Below are 25,058 nucleotides of genomic sequence, written 5' to 3'. Positions count from 1 at the left end.
AATTCCATGAGATTTACAAAGCATTCACTGAATAGGCTTTTTTTTTTTGCAGTCCAAATTTCCTGCAAATGGAAGTATGCTTTTGCTTAGTCGAGTAAGAAATATTCTAGCTCCCTGTTCTATTTTTTTTTAATTCTTTATTCATTTTTGAGATCAAATACAAAGTGTAAACACATGAACATTCAAGTAACGTACCATATTGCACTCTATTCCAACAAAAAAATATAAAACTGTTTTATCCCCCCTCCCACCTGGATATGTATGATGTTCATTCATGAAACAAAAGGGAAATAGTAACGGGCCCCAAATTTCCTTAAATTTACTATGATGTCCCAACTGTAAAGAATTAATATTTTCAAACTTATAAATCTGGCATAGGGATTCCCACCAGAAACTATAATTTAAGTTATCCCAACTTTTCCAATTTTTTGTTATCTATGAGACAGACCTGGTTTTTCTTGTTGCATAGATCTTTTTGGACCCCTGTTAGGTTACAAAGGTTAGACAGTTCTAAATCTAATAGATGCTGGCACTGCCATCTTGATGTAGGGACATTGGATCATTTGCTCTATCATTGTCCCTTGATACTCAAATTCTGGAAATCCATTTGGGGTCAAATTATCACAATATTGGACATTCCACTAGCATTATCATATGATATAATATTATTTGGAACGATTTTATTACCCCAAAAAACCAATTAATGCAAATCAAAACAAATTGCTCCTCAGCATGACAGCAGCAGCCGTTCTATTACTATGCACCACCCTCCTGCTATCTCAAAGCATTCACAAAGAAATTAAATCAATTCAAACCCGCAAGGAAAAAATCCAACTCCTTCTGAAAAGTGCGCACAAATTCTGCTACGATTCATTGCAAATATCTCAAGGTCTCCAATACTGCACAAGACAGTTTAGCCTTACACTTTGGGGTCCTTTTACGAAGGTGCACGAGCGTTTTAAGCGCGCGCACTAGCCGAAAAACTACTGCCTGCTCAAGAGGAAGCGATAGCGGCAGGCGCGCGTCACATTCTAGCGTCTATTCCGCACGTTAAGGCCCTAACGCGCCTTCGTAGAAGGAGCCCTTTGTTGTTAAGAGTCCAATTTGGTGATGGTAACATGACCGGTGGGGTGCTCCACGGCTTGGGGCAGTACTTTCAGCATTTTTATTATTGATGCTGCAGAAGGACTTGCAGGAAATATTTACTTGCCTGCAAGGGACACCAACAGTGGGGATTTTGTTTGTTTTATTTTATTTATAACCTGCTTTTCTCAAAGTGGCTCACAAGTATAAACATACATAATAAAAAATACATATAAAACAATCACACAAAGCGACCAGCGCTTACACCTAAACAGCAATCTTTCCCCCATGGACCGCTATAAATGCCGGCTTTTCCTTATTATGACCGGGATAGCCATGCAAATGATTGCTTGCAATTGGAAAAATTGGGATTACCTTAGTTTTCCTTTTTGGTGGGTGAGCTTATGTTTAACTTATAAATATGCGAAAATGAATGCTGACATGCTGGGGCATAATAAGATATTCAAATTAGTTTGGAGTCAATTGACGTATGCATGAGATCTATTAGCATCTCATATGCATGAGATCTATTAGCATACAATGAAAGCAGTGCATGCAAATAGGTCTCCTGTATATTCATTGGGGAAATCCTGAAAACCTGACTAGATTGCGGCCCTCGAGGAGGGACTTTGACACCCCTGGCATAGAGGGATATTGATATAGTTGCAGGAAGGGGATGGATATAGGTTCACCATTGGAATAAGGAACCTGCAAATGAGCAAATAGGCAAGAATAGTTGCTGGTACCAGAATTGGCAGAGTTACTGTACAGCGAGAAATTTAAGGCATTACAGGTTTAATGAACTTTGCTGCAAGATTGATTATGGATGAATTGTGGCTGGACCATATTACGCTAATATTGAAGCAGTTACATTGGCTTCCTGTAAAGAAAAGAGTGCAATATAAAGGGCTGTCGATAATACATCAGGTTTTGTATCATAAAGCCTCAGTATGTTTTCAAGATTTGTTGGAGTTATATTTCCCAAGAAGCGAATTAAGATCTGAACATGGTATGAGACTGGCATTGGTGAAAGAGAGAAATGAGGGTTAGGGATTTTCTATTTTCAATAGCAGGAGTGAAATTCTGGAACTCACTGACAGGTCAGCTACGATTAAGTAAACCCAGGGATATATTAAAAAAAACAAACCCAAAACAACTCTTAAAGACACAGTTATTTGTTAATGCATTCGTGTGAACGAAATGAGTATTGTTAGTAATGGAGGATGTAGGACAGCTTTTGTAGAGTATATGTTGTATTGTTCTTATTTATTTTGTATGATGTTTTGTAAACTGCCTAGATTTTAGGTGGTATATACATTTTTAAAATAAATAAATATCAAACAAGTATGTTTTCAGTCTTCTCCTGAAGGCAAGGTAGTTGATTCCGTTCTTATGGGCTTTAGAAGGATGTTCCAGTATATGTGAATAAGGAGTTGAATATTCATTTGTATTTCACTCTCTTGGCCGAGGGGATGATCAGCTGGTGGGGACTGTTGTTCCTGGTTGTGGAGAACAGGTGGATTATCTGCTCTGATGAGTTAGCATTTAGAGAGTGGTACATGATGCAGCAGAGTTTAAACAAGATTCGGATATTTATGGGTAGCCACTGAAGCTTGCGGTAGTAAGCGGAGATGGGATCATACTTTTTTAAGCCAAAGATCAGCCAGATTGTAGTCAAGTGCATCCATGTATTCTGCTTGCAGATGTTTTTCAGATTCCATTTTTTATAAGTAATACCACCCCATTTGTCTGATAAACTTTGCAAAGGAAAGACTTTCTGGGGGTGACCTGTGGGGTGAATTTGATGGTGTATTGTAAGAATCTTCTGCTGGCAGGTCTGGACAGCTGTTGGAAAAGCAGATAGAAAAATCTGAGTCATATCTCTGGACACCAGGTCTTGGAGATTCAGACCGTCTAGGGCAGGGGTTGGCAACCTGTGGCTCTTCTGCCATGTGGCAGCTCCCCAGACCCCATCCCTTTAATTTTCCTCCCAACCCCAGAATTCTCTCCCTCCCAGGCCTACCGAGGTACCTGGTGATCCAGCGGAGGGTCTTTGTGGCAGGAGCATGGCCCTCCCACTCCTCACGGCTGCCTTCTAAAATGGCTGCCCTGATCTCTCATGGCACTACAGGAAATGCAGCGAGCAGCTGCAAAAGCTCATGGCATCCATTTTAGAAGGCGGCTCATGGCATCCATTTTAGAAGGCATGCATTGATGATGAATGCACCGATGGCTGCCGGTGTTGTACTTTGTCATTGTGCACAGATGGATAGATGTGATGTGCCTTGGCCTCGTGCACTGATGGTCAGCAGTGATGTGCTTTGATATCATGCGTTGATGATGGACACATCTGACGTGTGCTGACATCATGCATTGATAATGAATGCCCAGAACATACACTAACATTGTGCGTCAACGATGTCGGTGCTCAATACTCAGACTGAGGAGAGGCTTGGAATGACGAGGCACAGTATGCACCTCCAGCAGCCCGACTAGTTCTTTCTGCAACAGTTTGGCGTGGGCTGCATTGAGTGTTGAAGCATTTATGACTCTGAAGCACGCTTCATAGGTGATTTAGTCTCAGTATATTGGTGCTTAGAGCGATTCAATGGTGAAGACTATGTGGATATAGACCTAGAGGGAGAAGTATATTTATAGTTTTTTACCAGGTTCCCCTGAGGAAGGCAGCACTGGAGAAACAGATGTTTGACACTGTGCATTGGTGTCTGAATTTTCAGACATTATTGATGCCCCCGAAGATGACCCAAAATATTTCTTGTATCTCAACTTTCTTGCTTTAAGTGACCTCTTCTGCAACTTAGAGCAGAGCGTGCAAGAAATGTCCTGATGTTCAGGACCTAGGCATTGGACACACCAGCTGTGTAGGTCCGTATCTGAAATGGTCCTTTGACACCGAGTGCACTATTTGAACCCGCTTAAAACCTTGGACATGGATGAGAAAACCGCCAACGCAAGGTCAAAAAACTCAATGGTTAAGAGGGAGGTTGAGTAAAAGATATACTGAAAAAGGATGACACTCCCCACTTTAGAACAGGCTTAAAAAAATTTTAGTCAGAAATCAAAAATTGAAAGGAATAAGAAGAAAACCAAAATTATGACTAGAAGATGGGAAGGCACAAAAAAGTACGTATTCAATATACGCATTAAATATGCATATAAAAAAGATGCACTTAGAGCAGGGATCTCAAAGTCCCTCCTTGAGGGCCGCAATCCAGTCGGTTTTCAGGATTTCCCCAATGAATATGCATTGAAAGCAATGCATGCACCTAGATCTCATGCATATTCATTGGAGAAATCCTGAAAACCCAACTGGATTGTGGCCCTCAAGGAGAGACTTTGAGATCCCTGCTCTAAGTGCATCTAAGTGACTTTGAGACCCCTGACTTAGAGGAACTCTAAAAGCGTCTTCTCCACTCTGTGTAAAACAAAGAACTGATGGTCCCATAAGCTGGAAGCAAGCGAGAAGGCACTTGAACATGTGCAGTATGGGTCGTTCGAGATTTTTTTTATTTTAAAAGTGACAGTACACTTTTGCACTGTCCGTACTGGGCTCCGTGGACGTTACCCACATGTGAGAATTTGCTGCCTGCTTGTCCTTGGATAATGTCCTTTTTAAGAAGAAAGCCAGCTCCTCAAACGACGCAATTCTATAATTCTTTCACTTCTGTGCTTTTCTGTATGTATGTTTCTTTTTCTGAAATGGACACCACATTTGCAGCTATTCTGTTCTTTGAATAAAAAACTAGACTGTGCATGGAGATATGGGGCATTTACTTCTTTTTTCAAGGGTCACTGTTTATTTTTCTCATCCATTACTGGTTTATTTATTTGTTATTATGAGGTTAAGAACTGAGCCTTCGCCATTTATTGTCAAAATATGAATTCAATATTGTTAAAAGTACAAAATAAACATTGGCAGAGCCCAAGAAACTAGTTTCTGTTTTATGATTACAGGCGATAATTAAAAGCAGGTGGATTATTTAAAAATAGAATCCTATTCTCCTCTCAGAGCTTTCCTGGCGTCCTGAGAAGTATATTTTTTCTGCCTGGTTTATTGCTCCTGTGTTTACTTAGCCTGCCCCCTATAGCAGTTTCCGTCCCCTTTTATACACAAGTGGGTCAGTCCAAACTATATCAGTTATTTTTGACACTGCTCTGCAGGTGCAGTACTTTACTGTTTATTCACTCCAAACTCTTTGTAACTAAACAACATTGAAGTACTGCAGAAAAAGGCAATGAGTGGCCAGACAGAACAAAACAAGGATAGTAATATAGGGCTAGATTTACTAATGGAGGCTTGCCCAACCTTTTTCTATAAGGGGTCACATTTTATAACATTCGGAGGGCCAAAACACGCATCGTTGTATTTTGCCATATGTTTCATCAAAAAGTGGAAAAATACAAGTCATCCCCTCCTAGTCAGCCTCTCTCTCTCATCTACTTGCTTTTTCTTATGTAACTCCCCATCAGGCTTTACCCAGTCTCTTCCCCCCCCCCCACCTGGCTTCAGTTACAGAACAAACAATGGGCTCCTTCCTTCCCCAGCATGACGTGGCTCTCTGCAAGTCTGAGCTACATGTTGCCGAAATTTCAGGTTGGTCTCATGGTTGCAGGGGAAAGTAGGAAGAAAGGGAGTGTCTCTGTAGCTACTGCTCCCACCTCCCCCTGCAACCCACTGGTCAGTCATTCCTTAGCTAGCCAATAAGCTGCAAAGGAAGCAGGACCAGTAGCTTAGGATACACCATTGGTCAGACATTCCTTAGCCAGCCAACAGGTTGCAGGGAAAAGCAGGACAGAAAGTTGGCGTATTCTAAGCTACTGGTTCCGCCTTCCCCTGCAGCCTATTGGTTGGCTAAGGAATATCTGACCAATGGGCTAATAGCAGGGAACAAAGAAGAGTTGAAGTAGGTCAGACAGGCTTCCTGCCTTAGGTCTACCATAGAGAGGAGGAGAAGTATTCAGGGAGACACTGGGAAAGGAATGAGGAAGGAAAGAGTAGACACAGGCATTGAAAGCTGGAAGACATGGGTTGTGAGGGAAGAAGTATGAGATATAAAAGGGAGAATAGAGTTGAAGTGAATGCAAACTGGGGAGATACGGGTTATGATACAAAGATAAGTGGGTGAGGGATGGGCTGAAAAAAGAAAAACAGAGATGAGGACAGGGAGAGGAACTGTGTGGGGTTGAAAGAGCAGGGAGCTGATGAAAGAGTTCAAAGAGAGAAGATCAGGTTGGAGGGATGGAAGTGGCAGAAAAGGTGAAACTAGAAAGAAAAAAAAAATCAAGAATAAGCAAAGATGAAATTTAATGTGGACAAATGCATAGTGATGCACATTGGGAAGAATAACCTAAATCATAGTTGCCATATGCTATGATCAACCTTGGGGGTCAGCGCTAGAGAATGACATGGGGACAAATTTGTCCCCTTCCCCGCGGGATCTATCTCCTTCCCCATCCTATCCCCCATGAGTTCTGTCCGTGTCCCATCCCTACAAGCTCTGTAATCATCTGCACAAGCCTCAAACACTTATGATTTTAAAGTGTTTGAGGCTTCTGCAGATGAAAACAGAGCTTGCAGGAATGGGGCAGGGAGAGGGACCAAGAAAAAGATCTGGCTGTCATTGTTTACAATAGGCTGAAACCTCCTGTCCATTATGGAGTGGCAGACATAAACGCAAACAAGATGCTAGGAATTATTAGAAAAGGGATGGTAAACAAGACTAAGAATGTTATAATGCCTCTATATTGCTCCATGGTGCGACCTCACCTTGAGTACAGTACTCCCCGATATTCGCAGGGGTCCCGTTCCAGGAACCCCCGCGAAAGTTGAAAAACCGCGAATACGTTTTTTAGCAGGAGAGGGCAATCGGAGTGCCGGCGAGTGAAGGAAATCACTCACGGTATGCTCCGATCGCCTCTTCCTGTACTAAAGCCGGGTCTCACCAATCAGGAGGTGCTTTGACACACAGCTCCTGATTGGTGAGGCTCGACTTTAGCACACACACACACACACTTATTTATTAAGTAGTAGTGATTTGTTGAATATGTGGTATATATCTCCAGGGGACCTCAACCTTTCTCAAGTACTATTTTGAGGGATATTTTGTGAAGTACTTGATTGGGTTTTTGCTAGGACATTTGCACAAACATCAAAGCAGGAGTAAATGTGTATGGCTACTTTCTAGTGCATAATTTTATACTAGTAATTACGCACATACTTTCTCTTTGTAAAACAGACATAATTTATGCATATATCCATCACACAGGTTAGGCAGCCAGTTAAAGAGGTAATTTTGTAATATGTAGTGGCATGAAAAACATGCATACTTTTTTCCTGTATAAACTTTCACAGATTTTCAAGGCAAACCTCCACTTTGAAAATTATTCCAGAAAAAATATGAGCTTACAATTATAGCTATTTGGATTGTACTCTTAAAATATTTCTAGATCAAATTACATGAAGATGCTTGAATTTTCTAAAGTATGTGCACAAATACAAACCTCTGCCCATTTCACCCTTGGAACATGTTTTCAAACAGCAGATAAATTCATATGCACACAGGCTGTACAAGTTTATACACAATATAGGGGGGAATTTGCATTTCTGTGCTATGAATTTCTAATCTGCTCTGACCCTGTTTTAGGACTGTCAAATTAACTAAAATTCTCAAAATATGTACTCAAAAACAAAATTCTGAGTATAATTCATAGACCAACTGAATACCATTGGAATTATACTTTCCATTAAATAGGTAACATACCTCGTTGCTGGGAAGACTTATTATCTGTTTTAATAGAATTCTGGGAAAAATCCTACAAAAAAAGGAAAAGCAATCTGTAAATAGTTATTCTTATAATGAGAAGAAATATAAGAACACAATATGAAATCAAGAAAAATATGACCACAATTTAAAGGGCTCTTTTTACTAAACATAAGAACATAAGAAATGCCATACTAGGATAGATCGAAGGTCCATCAAGCCTGTTTCCAACAGTAGCCAACCCAGGTCACAGGTACATGGCAAGATCCCAAGAAGTAAAACAGATTTTATGCTGCTTATCCTAGGAATAAGCAGTGGTTTTCCCCAAGTCATCTCATTAATGGCCTATGGATGCCTCTTTTAGGAAATTATCCAACCCTTTTTTAAACCCTGCTACACTGATTTCACCACATTCTCCTGCAAAGAATTCCAGAGTTTAATTATATGTTGAGTAAAGAAATATTTTCTCCAGGACTAGGGGCCATATGGGATAGCTGCAGATTTAACATAGCATTATTTTTTATTGCAGTTTATACAGTACCTGCTACTGATTAACAGAAAAACACTTATATGCTGATTCTATCAAAGATGGCTAAAGTTTGGTTCCTAGATTAGCACGGCTAGCCAATCTCGGTGGCTAACTATTAATTCATAAGCTTAATTGGCACCAATAATTGGCAATCAGTGCTTTATAATTAGTTTAAATTAAAATTAATTGGGTGGTAGATGCCTAATTTGGTAGGCGCCTACTGCTTTCGGGTACGCGCCTAGCCCAAGGCACCTACCAGAAAGTGGGCATGGTTAAGGAAAGGTTGTGGGTGGATCTTGGGCATGTTTTGTGAGTCGACGCTGCTATTTAAGCCAAGCGAACCCTGGCATAAATAGGGCATCTTCCAGCATCTAAGTCTATTTTAGACACCATTAGGCATGATTCTATAAATGGCACCTAACTGAAGATTGGCAGACACTATGCATTGCGTTTTGCAGTGCCTATGTCTCAGCAGGGTTTAGTGCCTCCTATTAAGGAGGTTGTAAATGGTCCTGCTTTAATTCTGCATTAGGTAGTTGGTGCACATTAACTGCCAAATGCTGCCACACCCACTCTCTACCCATGCTAAGCACTTAACAACCAGTTTATCACGTGCTAATTGCAAAAATATCACAAATCGCGGCTCTGAATGAGCAGTTAATGTGGTATCAACTGGTTTTAAAACAGGGCCCATAAAACTCATCTGGAACAAAAATATAGCATATGAAAAGAGTAACATAATCCCAATGGCTTTACTACTAACAGATTACAGATATTTTTACACATACAAAAATGATAACTTTAGAGATCAGCTGAGTGGCAGCGAACTCCAGGAGAGTGCCTGGACTTCGTGTACTTGGACTTCAGTAAAGCTTTTGATAGCGTCCCCCATCGCAGGTTACTGAGCAAGATGAAATCAATGGGATTAGGTGAAACATTAACCGCATGGGTCAATGATTGGCTAAGTGGTAGACTTCAGAGGGTGGTGGTTAATGGTACCCTCTCTAGAACGTCGGAGGTGACCAGTGGAGTGCCGCAGGGCTCAGTTTTGGGCCCGATCCTTTTCAACATATTCATAAGAGACCTGACCCAGGGGCTTCAAGGTATAAAAACATTGTTCGCCGATGACACCAAACTATGTAACATTGTAAGTAACAGCAATTTGCGAGACAGTATGACGCAGGATCTGCTTTTACTGGAACATTGGTCCTCGACCTGGCAGCTGAGCTTCAATGCTAAAAAATGCAAGGTCATGCACCTTGGCAACAATAATCCATGCAGAACATACACATTGAATGGAGAGACCTTGGCAAGGACAACAGCAGAACGGGATCTGGGGGTGATCATTAGTGAAGATATGAAAACTCCAAATCAAGTGGAGAAGGCTTCATCCAAGGCAAGGCAAATGCTGGGTTGTATCCGGAGAAGCTTTGTTAGTCGGAAACACGATGTCATAATGCCATTGTACAGAACCATGGTGAGGCCTCATCAGGAGTACTGTGTACAATTCTGGAGGCCTCATTGCAGTAAGGATGTGCTGAGAGTTGAGTCGGTTCAGCGAATGGCTACCAGGTTGGTCTCAGGGCTCAAGGATCTCTCGTACGAAGAAAGGCTGAACAAATTGCGGCTATACTCTCTCGAAGAACGTAGAGCGAGGGGAGACATGATTGAGACGTTTAAGTATATCACTGGTCTAATCGAGGTAGAAGATGATATTTTCTTTCTCCACAAGGGATGATATTTTCTTCCCGCCACAAGGGCGGAAAGTTTCATGGCGACATCAGGAAATACTTCTTCACCGAAATAATGGTTGACAATTGGAATAAGCTTCCGGTACAGGTGATCGAGGCCAGCAGCGTGCCAGATTTTTAGAACAGATGGGATGCTCATGTCAGATCTCTAAGAGGGGATGGGTCATCAGAGTGCGATCTCTCAAAGGGTAGCTAGGGGGGTGGGTCAATAGAGTGGGAAAACTTGATGGGCCTTGGCCCTTTTCTGCCGTCACTTTCTATGTTTCTATGTTTAAGTTGACTGGCAGGAGGGATGCCAGTATTGTAGGCAGAACTGCAAAAAGGTTTTTACAGCTCTGCCTACAATACTTTGTGCGGGTCATAAAGCTGGCAAAAACATTCTTGAACAACTGTTGTCAATAATATCATCCTTCTTTTGCAATCAGGCAAATAAAAAGAGTCTTTTTAAAGACTAGAAGAAAATTTTCACAAGACTGTGCACCATCAAGTAATTCTCTCTCCTCAGTTCAAGTAATCCGACTCCTGAGGCAGGACCTTTTGGGCCGAAACACAATCGTGTCGAGTCAGTGTCATATTATCTAATAAAGGAGATCGAGCACCAACCAGTCACCTTCTTGGTTTGTTTTCTTCCCTTCCACGATTCGGGAAGGAGGTATATCCTGTTTTCTCGGAGTTATTTTACCACAAGTCATGCTATTTTAGTACAGGGGACCATTTTATTTGAGGAGATCTTGTGCTAAAATAGCATGACTTGTGGTAAAATAACCCATCTTTTTTAAATTAATAATTATCATGATTATATAAAAAAAATTTAAAAAGAAAATGCAAGAAATAAAACCAAAATAATAATTTCTTCATCACTGCAAAGCATCAAGTCTGCTTTATGTGGAAGCCCCTTAATCCAAAAACAATTTTGAAACTACAATAAACATAATGGGCCTGATTCTATAAACGGCATCTAAATTGTATGTACCTAGGGAAGTGAAACCTAATGCACGTCATTCAAAGTTAGGCACTGTTTATAGAATTGCAACTATCAGCGTCTAACTCAAGTTAGGTGCTGGTAGGCGTCAGTTTTAGGCGTCAGAAGCTTAGGTGCCGATATATTAGGCTAGGATTTTCTTGGCCTCAAATACTGGTGCCTAACTCAATGCACGCACATACTCTGACCCTAATCATGCTTACTTTTTGGATAAGTGCCTAGATGTAGACACCTATATTGGCACCTACCGAGTTAGGCGTATACCCCCAAATTAATTTTTTGAAATGGTTTTTTAATGCTGCTATTCAATTAACAGCACCAATTAAAAAATAAGTTAGGTGCTTAGATTGGCTAGGTGTGCTTAAATGTAGGCATCTCTTATAGAATCAGGGCCAATATCTAAACAGAAACAAGTGACTTATAAGCCATTAATTTTATGAACCCTCAGTGCCTCTCAAACTTTTTTTTTTTTTCGCTCTAGCACACTAAACAGAGTAAAGGTTTTTGTGGCACATTATAATCGAAATGATAAAATAGCAAAATCAATAAAATATTAAATTTGAGATTTATTTATTTAAAGTTCTTTAAGCTATGTATGGGTAATTGTAACAACTGTGATACTAAAGTAGATAGAATAGACTTGCTAATCAATACGATGGACGAGCTTGTTTTTGAATGCAAATGAACTCAAAACGTGGCTCGATAGTTGACAATCAAACCCGCATTTCATCATCCACCATTTGCAGTTCTTTTCTTTTTAAATTTAATTTCTGTCAGAGCTGTAAATCCAAGTTTGCAAAGATAAGAAGATCCAAACGGTAACAAAGCCTTGATTTGTTTTGCTGCTCAGATTAGGATAACTACTGCATAAAATTACTTGCTATTAGTTTTCAAGGACCAATTATGTCAAAGAATGATGCGTGTTTGGGTGGTATCCTTAACGCACACGTTGACAGACTCTTACGTATGCGAGGTACATGTCATCTATTCTGGTGTATACTTAAGGGAATTTTTAAAAATAAAGTAAAATTCTGGAATCTCTTCAGGGCAGACAGTTTGAGAGACACTGCTCTATACTAACCTCAAATTGAGAAATATAACAACACTAAAGCATTTATTTATTTATTTGATTTTTTTAGCCCGTCCTCCCAAAGGAGCTCAGAATGGGTTACAAATCAGGTACTCAAGCATTTTCCCTATCTGTCCCGGTGGGCTCACATTCTATCTAATGTATCTTGGCCACTGGAAGATTAAGCGACTCACCCAGGATCACAAGGAGCAGTGTGGGGATTGCTGAGGCTGTAGCTCTAACCACTACGCCACATTCTCCTCCTCTATAGAGATCAGTACAGTATCATGAAATCACTTTATTCTTAAGGAAATTTTCCAAATGTAAAGGATCCAAAAAGATATATCTAGTTTCCTTATATGTGATCTGCTGGGAAATTGCAAAAAGAAAGTAGCCCACACAGCTAAAACTTTTGGCTTCAGCTGTAGAAAAGTCCTTTTCAAATAACCCATCTTAACACATTGATAAATTCACCCTAAGTCTTCACATTTTTGAGTCAGTTACTTAATTGGAAAATATTTATAAATGCCTATAAATTAAAATTTATGTATAGTGGTCTACTAGCTCAGGGCTTTGTAAGATTAAACACCTTGGTATTTCTCTGTGATATTCTGTATTCTGTCACTAACAGACTCACTCTCCTGTTTTTCAAATCCTGACATCAATTTGATATATTCCATTTCTTTTGAAATGGTGGAAGAATCTAAGATTATTATTTTAGCCTTAGGAGAATTCTTTAGCTTTCTCATAAAACCAAGATCATTAAAATTGCAAAGCCAGTGATGACGTGCAAACACAGAATAAAGATTAAAAATACAGACCCCCTTTTATCAAGCTGAGGAAGAGTGTTTTAGGGTTCATAGACAACGGCGCAAAAGACAAAAGCGTGTGCCGACAATTGAGCGCAGCATGGAGGCGCGCCGCACAAAATTACAGTTTTTAGGGGCTCCAACGGGGGGTTTTGTTGGGGAACCCCCCCAGTTTACTTAATAGACATCGTGCCGGCGTTATGGGAGGTTTGGGGGGTTGTAACCCTCCACATTTTACTGTAAACTGAACTTTTTCCCTAAAAAACAGGGAAAAAGTTAAGTTTTCAGTAAAATGTGGGGGGTTACAACCCCCCACACCGCCCCCACAACGCGGCGCAATGCCTATTAAGTAAAGCGGGGGGGGGGTTCCCCCCCACGCCCCCCCGTCGGAGCCCTAAAAACAGTAATTTAGAGTGGCGTGCGCCTTCGCGCTGCGCTCAATTGTCAGAGTGCGCCTTTGTCCCGGCGCGCTTTTGACCTGACACCGTGTTTTAGTGCGGGCTGGTGAGGTAAATGCTATGATGCTCATTCAATTCCTATGAGTGTCAGAGCATTTACCTCGCCAACCCACGCTAAAACGCTCTACCACAGCTTGATAAAAGGGGGCCACAATTTATTGCCTCCTTTTCAACAATCAGATAACTGGACAATGTCATAAAACTAGATTCCTATTTGTTACATATATGTAAATGTTTAACAAGCTTAAGACTAATACGTAGCACATATTTCAATCTAAAATTATTGGGTCGATATTCAAAGCGACTGACTCGGCTAGGAGAGGCTCCTGACCATTTAAATTGCTTGTGCAGAGTTAACCAGGTATATTTAGTTGCATTTAACTGAATACCGCCTCTGAATGTATTCTGGAAGCAGAGTCGGCATTTATCCGGTTAAGTGCCAATATTCAGCACTTAACCAGATAAACAGGGCCACATAAAATGCAGTCCTAGCTTTATCCAGGTATCTGACTTTGTATAAGCGGACATTCAATGCTGGTGCTTGGACATGGTATGGCATTGCATATCCAGGCTTTCTGTCGACAGCAATGATACTTCTGTACGGTCAGAGGCTAAACTAACTAAATTTACCACAGATATATATGAAATCTTTTTCAAACACATTAAAAAGCAGACTTTGACATTTCAGTAAAACTTTGCTTCTTTCTTTTCTATTATTTATTGAAATTCCAGGAACGTATTGCCTCAGAATTTTTGCATAACTTTACTGAAAACCTTGGACCTTTGTTTATACTTCTGACAATTACATACGAGGGGCTGCTGAAAAGGTCTCTGCTCAACCAACCAACTTCCTAAATTCTGAGCGTAATTTTGCCACTGTAGCTGAAAAGAGTGAGATCTTATTTTGTTAAGAGCCAATTTACTAAGCTGTGATAGCGTTTTTAGCGCACACACAAAATTACCGCTCGGTACGCTTCTAGAATAACGCTAGCTCAATGCTGGCATTAAGGTCTAGCACACAGGGCAATTTAGCAAAGGCCCTAACGCACCTTAGTAAAAGGAGCCCTATGTTTTTTAAATTGTTCCAGATCACTGATTGAACCATATCCATGTCATTCTCTTCTTGGTTGGGCTGAGAACTTTTCAGCACCCCCTCAAATACAAAAATTGATAATATGAATCTACATACAATCTGCACGCAACCATGATTTATATTGGTATATAATAAAATATGTTACCTATTTGAAGAACAGCAGCATATAGTCTAAATTTCACAATCCCAGAATCAACTGCTGGAAGAAGGCTGTAACCCTGGTTTTGTTTACATCCTCTAATTCAGGGATCTCAAAGTCCCTCCTTGAGAGCCGCAATCCCGACGAGTTTTCAGGATTTCCCCAATGAATATACATTGAAAGCAGTGCATGCACATAGATCTCATTAGGGGAATCCTGAAAACCCGACTGGATTGCGGCCCTCAAGGAGGGACTTTGAGATCCCTGCAATTGTACCTGCTTTACAGAAACAGTCTCAAGTTTTGAAAGGCTTCTTATGCTTACCTGCTTTCTCTGGAATGATTTCAGAGCTATAAAAAGAGGAACTGGAGGCAAATCTTCCCAGCTAAACCTAGCCTTCCCCATGTCTGCTGAGAATAATAATCTTCTACCTGAATGAAGGTGGCGAGCAACACACAGCTCATCTCCTGCTCCAGAATAACCTTGTTCTGAGGGTTATTGTAACAGGCTGCAATCAGAGTGGGGAAGAGCACTTTGATCAGACGAGAATCACTGAAATACTGGAAAGGCAGCTGACAGAGCTTCTGAAGCACAGTGGGGTGCCTGCCAGACTGTACGATAACCTGAAAATAAGGAAAGAAGTCTCATATTAAAACTGTGCTGGTTCACCATAGACAATCATTTCTTTGATGACAATGCCTGCAAGAAGACTGACAACTGTATTTCAAGCCACAAGCGGCATTTTTATAGTTAGCATGTTCCAAATATTTTTAGTAATTTAAGTAATCTAGTACCCCAAAAAAGAGACAAAAAGTTATTGCTTTAAATAAACTTCATGTAAATATTTAAAATATGCTCCTTGTTAACCAAAACATGCTTCTTTTGTTGAAATACTCTTCTTCACAAATGCATCTTCCTCCAGTATATTTCTATAGAGAAAAGTACCTACTCCTACTGCAGTAAACATTTTTTGCATAATATCTACTTTGTTAAAGATAGAGCACAACAATATGGAAGTCATTTTAGAAGGTCATTCTTGAATGTATGTGACACGTGTGAATGACATCCTATAAAATACTCAATTGACTCAATGCCACAAGAAAGGGGATGTCAAGCACTTTTATTGACCCGACATGGGCCATGGTTCGTTATCGCCAGCCGATAGGTGTATCCCTTTCTTTCTTAACCTGTGCTAGATCAAAGTCTCCTTTAATTGATATGACGATAGTACCTTGTTGCTTTCGTTGAAGACTGCAAATGCAAAGTCCCCACTAAAACGTATGAAGAGTGCTCAGAAGACATCATCTCATTCCGAATAATGAAAAATACCAACTGGTGCAAAGTACTTTGACAGTGGACGTGCACAGGGATAGGGTTTAGATGGTACATGAACATAGCCCACTGATATATATATTATGAAATGCCTTAATCTACTTTCATACTTGTGTCAAGTAAGCACCTTTATTTACACTGGCCCTGATTCTATAAATGGCACCTAGGCTAGGTGTTGCTAGAGGCTAGATTGGTGGTGCCCAGTTAAGTTCCACGTGGAACTCAAAATTAATTAATTGGCTAACTGAAAATGCCTTTAAAAGCAAATTAAAAAACAATTAACTTGAGTTCCATGCAGAATTCGGTGAGGTGCCTAGCAACGCCCGTATCAAGACACCTGAAAAGTGGGCATGGTTGTGGCAGAGAATGGGTGTGGAATAACTTAGGCATCAGTGTTAGGAAAACCCTGGCCTAATATGATGCGTAAGTCGAGTTAGGCGCTGCTAGGTGCGATTCTATAAAAGATGCCTAGCGGTTAATTGACAACTGCGCTGAATGCGTTGCTAGGTGCTGTTTATAGAATCAAGGTCCCGTGCCTTTATTCAAGGTATGTTCTTTGCTAGTATTTTATAAAGACATCTTTATTAAATAGTATCTCTTATAAAATTACCCTCCACCACGCACAAGTATTACAATTCATAATGCCTGAAAGAAGACTGGCAACTGTATTTCAAGCCACACGTGGCATTTTTATAGTTATGTAAGCATATTCCAAATATTTTTTAGTAATTTTAAGTAATCTAGACACATTTTAGAAGTATATATATTAAAAAAAGAGACAAAAAGTTATTACTTTAATTAAACTTCATACAAATATTTAAAATATGTTCCTTCGTAATGCACCAATTCATAATTCTATTGCAAAGTGAGGGAGACGTGTTAGAATCTTTTGTTCATGCAGCGTGAATACGTTATACAATCCTCCTGGTTTAGGTAAAAAAAGGTCTCTGCCGACATAATTATGTTTATGAGAACTGGGCAATTTTTATAAGAAGCCTGAATTTGCATCAACGGCAGTTCACTTTTTTGGTTTCCTTATGGAAAAGTGAGTAAAACAAATGCAAATTAGATGAATTATTTTCTTTTGGATTTAGAGTTTTGCAGCAGAAAACTAAACAATAATATTTGGCACTTCTGATATTTAGGGCTCCTTTTACTAAGGTGCGCTAGCGTTTTTAGCGCACGCACAAGATTAGCGCACGCTAGCCGAAAAATTACCACCTGCTTAAAAGGAGGCGGTAGCGGCTAGCGCGTGCAGCATTTGAGCACGCCAAAAACGCTAGCGCGCCTTTGTAAAAGGAGCCCTTGAACAATTTCATATAAAAACCTTCTATGATCATTTTTTTCCCCTGCATACTATCTTTTAATTCAAGAATTGAGGGTATCCACTTGCTTCTAAAATACTAGTGAGAAAACAAACATTTGCATTAAAGAACTACTAAGTGAATATAATAAAATTCTAATTCTAATGGGGAATATACACAGCAACTGCATTAAAAATCATTGTCAAAAAAATCTTAAAAGATGGTATGCTGGGTAGTGTTCACCATAACTTCAGGCCAAAAGGTGACCATTAATTGTTTAGCAATGATCTTTGGTCCAAAGATACCAACCCAGATCCACTTTAATTTATCTTGTGACTACTACAGAGAATGAGATGAAACGTAAAGGAATTCTAGGAATCGCACAGTTCCACAAGCACCTGAAAATCAAAAGCAATGAGATCAGCCAATGAATACTCAAATACCTTATCTGCTTCGGGGAATTTTCCTTAAGAGAATCACAATTTGAAAGAGCTGTTGGACCCACGGTTAGCTTTTTTAACATAAGAAGCTGCTCCTCTAAAGTTAGCAGAATGCCGAAAGCTCAGGTCACAACTGTACATTGTAATTGGAAAAACAGGATTTTACAGGTACACACCCAGACAAGACTGCATTCAAATTCAAACCAGAAGGAAAGAATGAAGCAGTTGTGACTACAAGAACATAAATTACAGGGATTTAACTAGATTTCCAAGTACTTTTAAGAATATGTTAAGAACACACTCTCTGATGATAATGCATTTTGGTTTAAGTACAAGATCAACATAGTAATACTTTGCATATTTTAGTTCAATAGCCACAAAGACTTGGAAAGCTCATCAGAAAAAGCTGATAGATAATTCTTAGTGCTCCAAAATCCATGAAGAATTTTAGAAAACAAACATGTGGCACTACAGAGTGCTAGAGAGATGCCCTGCTTTAATTTTGGCATTTATGAGAAAATGTTCTGTCATCTTATTATCAAGACAATATGCATCACCATTACCATCATACTGCTGGTACCCAGAGACAGGAGTCTCTTTAGTTAAATGTGCTTTAAATAAGACAAGTTTGAGAATGTCTTATAATTGAGAGGAAGCTAAAAAGCTCTACAGATCTTCAGCTAACTATTCTGCAATAAGCTAAGGATTTCTTATGGGTTTCTGCTACATAGCAACTGTGGGTTCTTGATATGCTGCCTATCATCAAAAAATAGCTAAGTGGTTTGCAATGACATATCTAAACTATATTTAAAATGCACAGGCTCATTATAGCCAGAATATTTTCATACAGTTAATCTATTTATGATTGCTACTGTTGTCAGATGAAGCAAATAAACCTGCCCATTACAGTGCTGAGATATTTGCCTTATCTCCGTGATTGTACAGCAATGGCTCTTAAACCTGTCCTGGGGGACCCCAGCCAGTCAGGTTTCAAGATATCCCAAATGAATATGCATGAGAGACATTTGTATGCCTACTACCTACTTTATAGGCAAATCTCAGTCATACATATTCATTAGGGATATCTTGAAAACCCGATTGGCTGGGGGGCCCCCAGGACAGGTTTAAGAACTACTGATATACAGTACCATAACTATTCACATCATCTTTAAACACAACTTTTTAAAATAATAATTAGTACATGATACATTCAGAATGCATCAGGTGGAGGAACACATGTACTGCTGTTTCTTGTTCTTCAAAGAGCATATCTGATCCTATATTACAAAATGCTGTCCTGTCACTCTACATAAACAACTAAGGGATGGCTCATTAAGGTTTTCACTCTTGCAACTTCTGGGGGCATTCAGTACAATGACTAGCTTCAATTTAATCAGTATCACAAAAGTAACTGTCCTCACTGGCAAAAAAAACACTGGACCACACAAGAAAGCAAGTGCTGTTAAGCATTGCAACATTTATTGGAGAAATAGAAATGTCTTCAATAAAAGTAGTAATGCCTTTGAGCACTGGAGCGCTTGTGTGGTCCTATTTTTGCCACCGAGTACAGTTACTTTTTGTTAGGGGTGTGGAGGGGGAAATTGAAATTTAGGGTTTAAAAAATTTTTTTTTGCTTCATTTGATTTTGTTCTGTTTAAGGACATGCTAAACAAAGCAGTGTGACAAATTAACACATTCTAAATGAAATAAAGTACACTACATTAGAATGAAGCAAAACAAAACAATAGGTCTCTCTCTTCCTTTAGTGATACTATGGTGGTTCTTTTAGAAGCTTTATTCTTGTTTTGGATGTCTGAAAACTGGCATTTATACATTCATATTGTATAGATGTCCAAATCCTGATTTTACAAAGGCAGGAAATGGATGTCTAACACTGCGGTACGCCAGCAGACACCTCATTATATCACTCCTCTTATGTACACTATGGGCTCCTTTTACGAAGGTGCACATTTTTAGCGCACACACAAGATTAGCGTGTGCTGGCCGAAAAACTACTGTCTGCTTAAAAGGAGGTGGTAGTGGCTAGCGCGTGCTAAAACCGCTAGCGCACCTTTGTAAAAGGAGCCCTATGTCTCATGTCCAGTTATGTCCTTGACTTACTGTTGAATGTTTAATTTACTATGAATGTTATTTTTTATAACCCGTTCTGAGCTTCTGGGAGGATGGGATGGAAATCGAAATATATAAATAAATAAATATGGCAAGGGGGTGCGGTCTGGGCACGTTTTGTGCAGGACTACAGAGGGCTCAAAATATGGATGTCCAACTCGGATCACAGAAGGATAAGGGACAGCCATGTTTAAAAAGATGGACCTTGTTATTTAGACCTGGTATCTGGCACATCCCGATTATAGAAAGGTGCTCTGATTGAGCAGCTATGCACTGCAGGGATTAAGGCACAATACCTCATTAAATCCCCAGAGGTTGCTGTCTCCCTCCTTCTCCCATGAATGTGAAGCTGGTAAGGGATACCATGGTTTATGACAGTTTCACGAAATAAAGACATTCTTAAGAGAGCACCATACATATCTAAAGAGTAGCCTAACTCTTTAGATATGTACTGAACTGAGACCTATGGGACTTGGGTTCAAATCCCACTTCATCTCTCTCTTATTTTTTATAACTGTAAGCCTTCCAGGCACAGAAGAATACCCACTCTACATCTGCAAGACTGAAGTGGTACATTCAGGTACAGTAGGTATTTTCTGTTCCTGGAGGGCTCACAATTAAAAATATAAGTTACAAACTGGGTCCCTTGAAGTTGAAACTGGGTCCCTTGATTCTCAATCCATTGCTGTAACCTTTAGGCTACTCCTCTGCACAGCATGTATATCTGTGTGAGAAAAGAGGAAAGCAGCGGGTTCATTAGATCCATTGTAGAGGAAAACAAAGATGTGCCCAATATGGTTGCATCATACATACATACGAGCAATTAGTACTCAAGGATCTCTCCCAACTGGAATGTAAGAAGAAGAAAATGTTCTACATCATCACCAAAACACAGAATGAAGTGATAAAAATATTAAGTTAAGCCACAGTGATTATCATCAAGCTGGCGGATAAGGGTGGTATGGTGGTAGTGATGGATGAAACTATAGAAGGGAGATCAGCAGGCAACTTGAGGATGACATTTTATTCCAAGCTCCAGGGAGACCCACAAAGGACATTCAGAAAGAAATTGTATCTTTGATTCAAATTGCAGAGAGTGGAGGTTTCCTTACAACACGAGAAATAGACTTTTTGAAAGTTAGGAGTCAAATCATCCCTATCATCTATATTCTTCTCAAGATCCACAAATCTTTGAATAATCTTGGAACCATTATCTATTTTTGTGAACAAATTCTTGAGACCACTTGTCCCTAGCATTCCCTCCTACGTTAGGGATTCAGCTGACTTGATCAATACTCTGAAGGACCTGCATGTTGAAGGAGAGATCACACTGGTCACACTGAGCTTTATACCAATATTCCTCAGGATGAAGCCAATATTCCTCAGGATGAAGCCATCAGTGTGATCAGAGAAGCACTGCTGGAGACACCTCCGCACCCATGTGTCCTAGTAGAATTTGTGGTAGAATTGGCGTCCACTGCATTAAAGAGGAATATTTTATGTTTTGAAGAGACTTTTTACCAACAAAAAAAGGAAAGATTTTTTGAGACATCACCATGGAGAGGTAACATTGTTTTGTGGAGAAGGCATATAGACAACATACTTTTGATTTGGAAAGGAAGCACAGCAGCATTAGAAGAATTTTATGGATGCTTGAATAGTTTTGATCAGAATTTAAGATTCCAGATATTTTCAAGTAAAACTCAGATCCCATACCTAGTTGTACATATTATTTTGGAAAATGGAGTTTCACAGTGATTTGTATAGAAAGCCAACAGATGTTAATAAGCATCTGGATTTCAAGAGCTGTCACAATAGGTCACTAAAAATTTCACCCCCCCCCCTTTTTTTTATTTTTAATGTATCTAGCTAATAGCTTGCCATCTGGTTCTCCTATTTCACTTCCTCTTATTTCCCAGACTCACCCTTCCATCCAGCATCTATCCCTACCTCCCCCTTCCATCCAGTGTCTGCCTCCTCTCTCCCCCCACATCCAATGTCTGTCCCCCTCTCCCTCTTCCATCCAGCATCTGCCTCCTCTCTCCCCCCCTTTCAGCATCTGCTCTTCTTCCCCTTCCATCCAGCATCTGCCCCCTCTTCAAATCTCCACATAGAGTAGCTGCCTCTTCTTCTTGGAATTTGCCCCCTTTCATCCAGAGTATGTCCCCATCTCCCCCTTCTATCCATAATCTGCCTCCTCTCACCCTCTCCCACATCCAGTGTCTGCCCCTCTCGCCCTTCTATCTCCTATCTCTCCCTTCCATCCAGCATCTGCCTCTTTTCTCTTCTCCCATCCAGCTTCTTTCCCCTTTCTTCCCCCAGTTCAGCTTCCACCCCCTCACTCCCTCATCCATCCCCTTTCCTTCCCCCATCTAGCATATGTCCCCCTAATCCAGTTGCTGTACCCTTTCTTTCCCCCACCAACTCAATACCTCCACCGCTGCTGCTGCTAGTCAGGAGAACAGTAGCAGCGGTGGCAAAACAAAGAAAAAAAGACCACGGGTCCACATGGTTCCTACTCCCAGCTGCCGGTCCCACCCACCTCTGACATCACTTCTTTTTCTAGGGCACCATGCAGCCCCATGGTCTTTCTTTCCCTGTTTTGCCACCATGGTGGTGGCGGCTATGTCGGTGGGGAGATGGATTTTTTTGGGGTGCCTGGGCACTTGTGGCTCCCCCTATTCTGATGCCTATGCTTAGGAGTTAGGCGCCGTTTATAGAATCAGGTCCTTACAGCCTAGAAAATAGGCTGCAGTAAAAATGGCCTCAGCGTTTGGGAAAGACCCACCTAAGGGCACACTAAGGTCAAATTTTATCACAGCTTAGTAAAAAGACCTCTTAGGTAGGTGTTATTTGGGAGGTTCACAAAGAATGTTGCTATAATGCTGCACAACTTAATGATAATGCCTAGGTAAAAAAAAGTAACAGATTCACTTGTGAGTATGAAGGGAAAATACATTAAATAAAAAGACTTTTGGATGCATTAAAAAATTAAGATAAGGTGCTTTATGCCATGATGTATGCGAGTGGATCTATTTAATTATTTATTTTAAAACTTATAGCCTGTTTAAACCTAAATGGGATACCATAGCAAACATACATAATAAAAACCAACAAAAAAACATTCTTTACATTAAGACATTTTTATATTATGTGACCTGTTATGGGCTACATTGAGAATTAGCTGGTAACAGATTTACTAAAATACATAAATAAGAGTTGTTTTTAAAAGCAGCACTTTACCTGGATGAAATACTCTCTCATGATCTATAAGAAGTACATTTTAGATCTTAGATGTTATTGTGGCAGTTTCTTCAGATACCACACACAAAACCAATTAGTTATTATTAGAAGATTGAGATAACACCAAAGAAATACATCTTTATAAACATGCTGCATTCCTTGTTAAGTGAAGCATCAAAATAATCTCTTCTACTTGGCTAGGTACCTTTGGTCCAATGTAATCCCTATTCAGACCTCAATCTCCCAGGAGAGATGAGAATGAAAAGCCTTTAAAGCTAATGGAATAGGCCTAATAGGACAATACCTGCCACTTTCTGATGCTCATATGAAGGAGATACTTTATGCTGTTAAACGCTATATACTATTTAGTCAGTAACGGCTACCCTGTGAATAATTACCAAGACTAATTTAATTTTTTAAATGTTGTATTTATAGATTGTAGAACGTGTGTCCTCATAGTCCTATACTCCACCAAACAATAAATAACTTTGGGGGTTGTTTACTAACTGATAGTAAATTACCCCTTTATCATTTTGACAGACTATATAACTGAATACAACAAATAATTCTTTATATTAGCCCTTCAAAGTTGTTCAGAGTCAGATCTGCATAATTCTTTGCTCATGTATAAACAAATCCCATACTGTCAGCATTTAATCAGGGGAATATGTCACCACTCAGGTTCTTCTCTTAGAAGGTCAAGATCTTTTGCTTATTCTGACATTGGCAGGGCTCTGACTTCTAAAGCAAAGAATGTTGCAAATTCTTTTTGAACATTTATCATGATGAACTTCTCAGAGCCTCATTTCGACATGAAAACAGTATTTAAAGGGTTTACATTTAGTTGGCGCTGTCCGGAGCAGAGCTCCAGTAACTTGTTTCTCATGAGATAGGCTTAATATGTCATCATTTTTAAACTTCATGAGATTGTTGTGCTGATCTTTCTCAACAAGTTTTGATGGAAACATAAGAAACATGATGGCAGATAAAGGCCAAATGGCCCATCCAGTCTGCCCATCCACAGCATCCACTATCTCCTCCTCTCCATAAGAGATCCCATGTGCCTGTCCCACACTTTCTTGAATTCAGACACAGTATTTGTCTCCATCATCTCTACCAGGAGACTATTCCACGCATCTATCACCCTTTCTGTAAAAAAGTATTTCCTTAGATTACTTCTGAGCCAATCACCTCGTAACCTCATTCTATGTCCCTTATGCAACATAGGTATTTAAACGTCTCTATCATATCTCCCCTCTCCCACCTATCCCTCAAAGTATACTTACTGAGATTTTTATGTCTGTCCCCATATGCCTTATGACATAGACCAATGACCATTTTAGTTGCCTTCCTCTGGACCAACTCCATCCTGTTTATATTTTTTGAAGGTGTGGTCTCCAGAATTGTATACAATATTTTAATTGAGGTCTCACCTACTGGCCATACCTCTCCCTATGCACCCTAGCATCCTTCTAGCTTTCACTGTCACCTTTTCAACCTATTTGGACACCTTAAGATCATCACATAGTATCACACTCAAGTCCACTCTTCTTTTGTGCAGAAAAATTCTTCAACTCCTAAACTGTACTGTTCTCTCCGTTTTCTGCAGCCCAAATGCATGACTTTGTATTTCTTAGCATTAAATCTTAATTGCCAAATTTCAGATCATTCCTCAAGCATCACTAAGTCCTTCCTCATGTTTTTCACACCATCAGGGATATCTACTCTATTGTAGATTTTGGTATCATTGACAAAGAGGCAAATCTTACCAGTCAGCTCTTCAGCAATATCACTTACAAAAATGTTAAAAAGAACAGGCCCAAAATCTGAACCTTGAAGCACACCACTAGTAATATCCTCTTCTTCAGAATAATCTCCATTGATCACTACCCTCTGTCGCCTTCCACTTGTTTG

The 25,058-nt window shown here is 39.9% G+C and overlaps 1 protein-coding gene across 4 annotated transcripts in view; it reads right to left on the bottom strand.

Annotated features, from left to right (window-relative positions):
- SCAPER (S-phase cyclin A associated protein in the ER) overlaps positions 1-25,058 on the bottom strand; it is a 392,992-nt gene that overhangs the window by 15,454 nt on the left and 352,480 nt on the right. For 2 of the 4 annotated variants that reach the window (XM_033920797.1, XM_033920798.1), the window contains 2 exons: positions 15,127-15,318; positions 7,866-7,917 (listed from right to left, as the gene is read on the bottom strand). In XM_033920797.1, coding sequence (XP_033776688.1) covers positions 7,866-7,917; positions 15,127-15,318 — 244 coding nt within the window. Of the gene's footprint in view, positions 1-1,709; positions 2,929-7,865; positions 7,918-15,126; positions 15,319-25,058 lie in introns of those variants that run through there. The other 2 variants (XM_033920795.1, XM_033920796.1) reach the window with 2 other exon arrangements.

The sequence above is a fragment of the Geotrypetes seraphini genome, chromosome 14, assembly GCF_902459505.1.
Source record: "Geotrypetes seraphini chromosome 14, aGeoSer1.1, whole genome shotgun sequence".
Classification (NCBI taxonomy): Eukaryota; Metazoa; Chordata; class Amphibia; order Gymnophiona; family Dermophiidae; genus Geotrypetes; species Geotrypetes seraphini.
This window is presented reverse-complemented; position numbering and strand designations above follow the sequence as displayed.